We start from the raw sequence: 5840 nt of genomic DNA, 5'->3' as shown, positions 1-5840 counted from the left end.
CTTGGACGTGCCCATCCCCAGCGGGCGTGAAGGGTCCAGGACACAGCTGAAACCAAAATGGCCAACAGCTCAGGGAAAATGAAATAAAAGCCTGAGTCAGAAGGTGGCAAAGGGAGGAGGATGGTGGAAGTTCAGACACTGGCCACAAGGACGGGCAGGCAGCTCTGCCGTGTCAGACACAGGGAGTCACTGCCCGCACATAAAACATCCCCTTGAGTATTTTATTTGACTGGGCTGAACCGTGAGGGCACGAGGGTTTGGGAGGGACACAACCCTGGAGGCATAATTTCAGTTTTTTGCATCTTACTTTTACTTTTGATGGAAAAATGGGAGCAATCAGACATTTCAGCTGTGCAAAGCTGCCCTAACTGAAAGCCCACCAAAGCCCAGTCCCCCAGCCCCAAACCCACCAAAATACTCCACTGTCTGTACTAGAGGTTCGGCCATGAAGACATCAGACAGCCAGAGGGATGGGGCAAGCATAACCGATGGCTGCTGGATTACCTCCTGCCCCACGGGGTCCGCTTTGTAAAACCCTCCAAGGCCAACAGGGCCAGCTGAGACCAGAGGACGGACAGCAGGACACTCTGCCCAGATCAAGCCCTCCTGGCCTGCAAATGCCACCACGAGGTGACCAAGAGGTTCATCTCTGGGCCATCACTGGGTGCCCTACACCCAGCAGCGATGCTGCTTGCCAGCCCTGGTCCGCCTCCCAGCTTGCCGAGCACCTCCAGCTGCAACCTTGGTGGCAGTGGCAGAGTGGGGCCGTGAGACCAGCAGCTCCAGCACTGGGCTCCGGTCACTTATTTTCTCACCAAACAAGAAGCAGAGAAGGGAAGCAGGGTGACTCCAGGCACCCCAACAGTGGGAAGACCAGGAGCCAGAGCTCCCGAACGGTTACATGTGCTCCTGGGCAAAACAAAGCAGACACTAAAGCACTCGCAGGATCGGCGCCTCGTGTCCCCCCCGCCTTTGGAGCTACCTGGCACTCGTGGCAAAGAAGGAGCCCAGCTGAAGCCGATGGCGAGCGGACCCCGGCGTCCTCAGGGAGGCAGGCAGCCGCACCGAAGCAGCGCTTCGTCTGGTGGGAGAACGATCCCCCACCACCCTGCTGCAGGGAGGGTCTTGGCAGCACTGGTGTAAGGGCAAGCGAGCCCAGCTGGCTGGCTCTCGGGGGCTGGAAACAAAGCCCCGCTCAGATGGACACTCCTGCATATATCAAGAAATATTGCCTTCCAGCCTAATCGTTTCTAATCCCATCTGCAACCTAATTATTAAAAACCTTCTCACCTCAATAGCTGTAAATGCTGCACCAGCCAGGCATCCCCAGCAGTAATGCCAGGCTGCATTTCCAGTGAGCAAATCACACCCCAAAACCCTAAGCTCTTTTCTTTAAGAAACACGTGAATGCTCTTACTGTGGCACGAAAGGGGGGGAAAAAAAACCAAGAAATATCAAGGACTCATTTGTTATTATGCCACTGCGCAATGAACCGAGCCATTGTTCCCTACCTGGGGTAACAACGCCTTTCAGAAAACACAAGTGCTTTTCCCAATGTGTTCTTTAAAAAACGTCAAGACCAAAGCTCCCGGAGGATCGGTGAACAGCTGAAAAAAAAAAAATAAAACAGCTAACAGATTATCCAGAGGGCTTTCACACTTGATCTGTAAACACTCTTTTATTCAATAAAAATAATCATCCATTATAGCAACTTCTGCTCGTGGTTGGTTTGGGGTTTTTTTTGTTTTTTTACAGTAAAGCACAGTTTATTTGCTTTCCTCACCTCTTGAGGATTCAATTCTGAAAATGCAAGTGAATGTAAACATTGCTCTCCAGGTCCCAAGATGCATCCGGGGACCCTTGGAGTTAATTACAAAGAAGTCAAAAGAGAGAGCAAAATCAACAAAACACTTCCCAAAAGTAAAAAGGTATTTTTTAAAAGTCTCTTCCTATGCACCATCGACTCCAGAGAAGGCAAATTCATCTTATACACGAGACTTACACAAACTTTGTTTTCTCCAAACAATTTCCATGACTTGTCAGTATTTGATAAAGCTGTTTTCATAACATTAATAGGCTTGCAGACTCATTTATTGTGATGGATCAAAAGTTTTTCCTTTTAATATTCTCTGGAAATTTCTTCATGGCACAAGGACGTTAGATTTGTTCTGTCCATTTTTGTATATTTTTTTTAGCAGAAAGAGCTGAAAGACATTTCAGGAAAGGAGTGTAAAAGCAGTATTAACTCTCTCTCCTGCTCCAATCTCACAATATTTACACATTTTTTTAAAAAAAAAGCTTAATTACACTATAAAATACTGGAGAAACTGTCAGTTAAGTTTCCCATTTCAGAGTTTTGCCCTGTATAAGACTGAAAGAGGGATGCTTTTGTACTTCCTAGGAAAGATGAGACTGGCAGATTAAAAACTGAACTCTTCTCCCGTAATTCAGACAGGTGGAACAGACTCTGCGCACAAACCCCCTCCTCTTCTGCAGGAAATCCCGCAGGAGTTAAACCATCACAAATCAATACAAATGAGATAACATGATATACGGAGCCCTGCTATTTGGTTTGAAATGTTATCTATTTACAGTTGGAGGCGAGGGAAGCGAGTTGCATCGAACACATTTCGGTGCTGCAGTGTTAACCAAGATTCACTTGTGGAGAGCTTGGCCAGATTCCAAGCCTCACGTTGCACGGGAAATAGCCTGTCACTCCATCGCCCGGGACGTCCCTGCCTGCACAGCAAAGCCACCGCTCCGTCAGGGTCTGCTTTAACGAATAACGAGAGGGCAGTTACCATCTCAGCTGTATTACATCACAGGCAACACAGAAATTAAACAGAATCAGGTACGATATAGAAACTAACAACAAGAATAGCCAGTCTGGTGAGGTCTGTGATCCTAAGCTTTATAGCCAAAAAAAATGACCAGACATTGGAAGTTTTGGTAATGTCATCAAACTGTAAGGTAGGGGGAATGGCTCTAGTTGTTCAGCGGTTTTGCGTGAGGGGGGTTTCAGGGGTGGAAGAAAGGGACTTTTAAGGTGTCAAAGATAATTAAAGCATTCACAGTTTCAAAGCTGCTTGCCTTAAGACATTCATATTCAGTGATACAATACTGTATTTTACAAGGGGGGTAAAATTAATTACATATACAACAGGAGAAAAAAGATACAACAAAATTAAAAAGCCAACACCTCTGGGGTGGCATACTCCCTCTTTGTTGTTCATCTCACGGAGCTGCACGTTGTTTGTCTTTAAAGAGTCAAACTGAGCAGTCATGAAAATATCCACTGAGAGATTCTGGCAAAAGACAAAAAAACCTAACAAAATAAACCAAGCAAGTCAAAAGCCATCCTCCCCTGGAAAGCCGAATGCCACGGCTCAGACTTCCACTTGCCTGCTGCTCCTTGCTGCTGCTGCTGCTGCTCGGTGTTTCCATAGGCTCTTCTCGGGTTTTAAAGACTTCCTGCTCACGAGCTGAAGGAAACCATCCCATGCAAGCACAGCCCAAGAGAGCCATGCCTTACTCTCCTACAAAGTCTTGAATTAGTCCTGCCCATAGCAAAGGGTCCTTCAAACAATCCTTTTCCTCTCTATCCTGCAGAGGATCCTTTTGAAGGCCCGTCTGAAGTCGTGGTTGAAAATGGTATAAATGACAGGGTTCAACGAGCTATTGCAGTAACCGAACCAGAAGAAGAACTTGAAGAGGGTGTCGGGCACGGAGCAGCTCTTGCAAACAGCCGTCAGCGTGTAGGTGAAGAAGAAGGGGAACCAGCAGATGACAAAGACCCCGATCACCACTGCCAGCACAAAGGTGAAGCGCTTCTCCCGGTTCTGCCTGCCCCTCCACCGGGACCCTTTGGTGTTCCTCTCCTCCTCCGCCTTCCTGGGCAAACTGTCCCCAGGCTTAATCTGGCTCAGCTTAGTCTTGGTCTTTCCCCTTGATGGTCTCTCTGACTTCTTACACTGGTTGTTCTCCTGGTGCTCAGAGGAAGAGGTCTCCTCCATGTCTATGCCGTTGACCTCTCCCTCCTGCCCGCCGCCGCCTCCTGCCGCCTTCTCCCCATTGAGCTGGGCTGTGGCTGGCAGGTCCTCCTTGTCAGCCAAGCCGTTCTGCCTCTTCTCGGGGCGCTCTGCCCGCTTGTTCGGTGGTACCCTGGTTCGCCTCTTAGCTATCTGGTAGATGCGCATGTAGACCAGGATCATGATGAGGCAGGGGGCAAAGAAGGAGCCGATGCTAGAAGAGATGATGTACCACTTCTCATCATTGATCTTGCACCCTGCCACCCCCTGGTCAGCCTGCTGCCCGCTCTTCTTCTCGATGGAGATGAGCGGCGGGAAGGAGATGACGGCCGAGATGACCCAGACGATGAAGATGATGCACTTGATGCGGCGCGGGGTACGCTTGAGGTTGTACTCGATGGCTTGCGTGATGGACCAGTAACGGTCCAGGCTGATGGCACACAAGTGCACGATGGAGGAGGTGCAGAACAGCACATCCAAGGCCAGGTAGATCTCACACCAGACTTTGCCGAAATACCAGTACCCCATCACCTCGTTTGCCAGGGAGAAGGGGATGACCAGCGTGGCCACCAGGATGTCGGCCGAGGCTAAGGAGACCAGGAAGAGGTTCTGGGGGGCCTTGAGCGCCCGGCTGGTGAAGACGGCGATGATGACCAGGACGTTGCCGAAGACGGTGAAGAGCATGAGCAAGCCCGCCAGGCTGATGAGGGTGACGGTGGTGTGCAGGAGGTACGGCGTGCCCCAGCCCGGCCCGGCCCCGCTGTCGTTGAAGGTCCCGTTGGTGCCGGGAGGCGGGTAGCCCTCCTCCTCCTCCAGCTGCCGCTGGTACTCCATGGAGGAGAAGAAGTGGCCCCTCTCCGTGAACGGGCGCTCCAGGTTAAACATCAACCCCGGCTGCGCGGACGCCCCCGCCCTTCGCCCCCTGCCCACCCGCGCCGCGCCCGGCTCCGCGGGGCTCCGCGGGGCTCCGCGCTCCTACTGCGCCGCTGCCCGGGGCGGGGCTGCGCGGCGGGCGGCGGGGGGGCGCGGGCGGCCGCGGCTCATGCTGGGCCGCTGCCCGCCGGGAGCCGCTCAGCGGGGCGCGGAGCGGGGCCGGGGCTGCAGCCGGCGGCGGCTGCTCTGCCTCGCTCGCCGCCGAGCCGCTTTATAGCCCCGGATCAGGCCGGGGCTGCCGCGTCAGCCCCACGTGGGGCGCGGCCCCCGGTGCGCGCACACACACACAGACACGCACACACAGACACGCACCCGCACACCCTCCGCCCAGCCCTGCGCTCACCCCCCCGCTGCGACACGGACACACGCGCCCCCCGCCCCACGCCCGCTCGCACCCCCCTCGGTGCTCACGCCCGCCCGCTCAGCGCCGCACACGCCCACGCTCGCTGCTCGGCCCCTTCTGTATTTTGCACACCCGCACCTCAGCCCTTACACGCGCACCCCCAGCCCCTCGCCCGGCCCGGCTCCCCGCCCAGCCCACGGCGGGAGCGGCTTCATCCCGCCCGGAGAGAGGAGCGGCCCCGCGGAGCGGAGCCCGGCCGGTCGCACGCGTGGGGAGGACGCGCACGGAGGAGCGGGGGCAGAGGCAGCGGGGCCAGAGGACACGGTGATGGGCCGGGCGGGCGTGGGGAGCGGTGCGCCCGCCGTCCAGGCGCTGCGCTAGCCCGCGGGGCTCCGGGCACCGACCGCGGTGCGGCTGGGGGCTGCTCCCGCCGCCGCAGCCAGCCCGGGCCGCGCTGCGGTGGAAGCAGCCGCCCCGTCCCGCGTGTGCGTGGAGGCACCGACGGGCTCCGCCGCGGCGGTGCGGCGCGGCTCGGC

The 5840-nt window shown here is 55.0% G+C and overlaps 1 protein-coding gene across 3 annotated transcripts; it reads right to left on the bottom strand.

Moving 5' to 3' along the window:
• Positions 1-1574: 1574 nt before the first annotated feature.
• Positions 1575-5130, bottom strand: ADRA2A (adrenoceptor alpha 2A). Of its 3 annotated transcripts, none has more exons than XM_072870066.1 (2): positions 2003-5130; positions 1575-1607 (listed from the first exon to the last, which is right to left on the bottom strand). In XM_072870066.1, exon 1 carries the CDS (start codon positions 4911-4913, stop codon positions 3579-3581), a length of 1335 nt encoding a protein of 444 aa, XP_072726167.1. In that variant the 5' UTR covers positions 4914-5130; the 3' UTR covers positions 1575-1607; positions 2003-3578. The 3 variants fall into 3 exon arrangements, with proteins under 3 accessions (XP_072726167.1, XP_072726168.1, XP_072726169.1); XM_072870067.1 differs by lacking the exon at positions 1575-1607 and having other exon boundaries at positions 1682-2773; positions 3200-5130; XM_072870068.1 differs by lacking the exon at positions 1575-1607 and having other exon boundaries at positions 1682-2770; positions 3200-5130.
• Between the last annotated feature and the right edge of the window lie 710 nt (positions 5131-5840).

Source organism: Ciconia boyciana, chromosome 8 (genome assembly GCF_034638445.1).
Source record: "Ciconia boyciana chromosome 8, ASM3463844v1, whole genome shotgun sequence".
In the NCBI taxonomy this organism is placed as follows: domain Eukaryota; kingdom Metazoa; phylum Chordata; class Aves; order Ciconiiformes; family Ciconiidae; genus Ciconia; species Ciconia boyciana.
The sequence above is the reverse complement of the archived record's forward strand: the minus strand, read 5'-3'. Positions and strand labels throughout refer to the sequence as shown.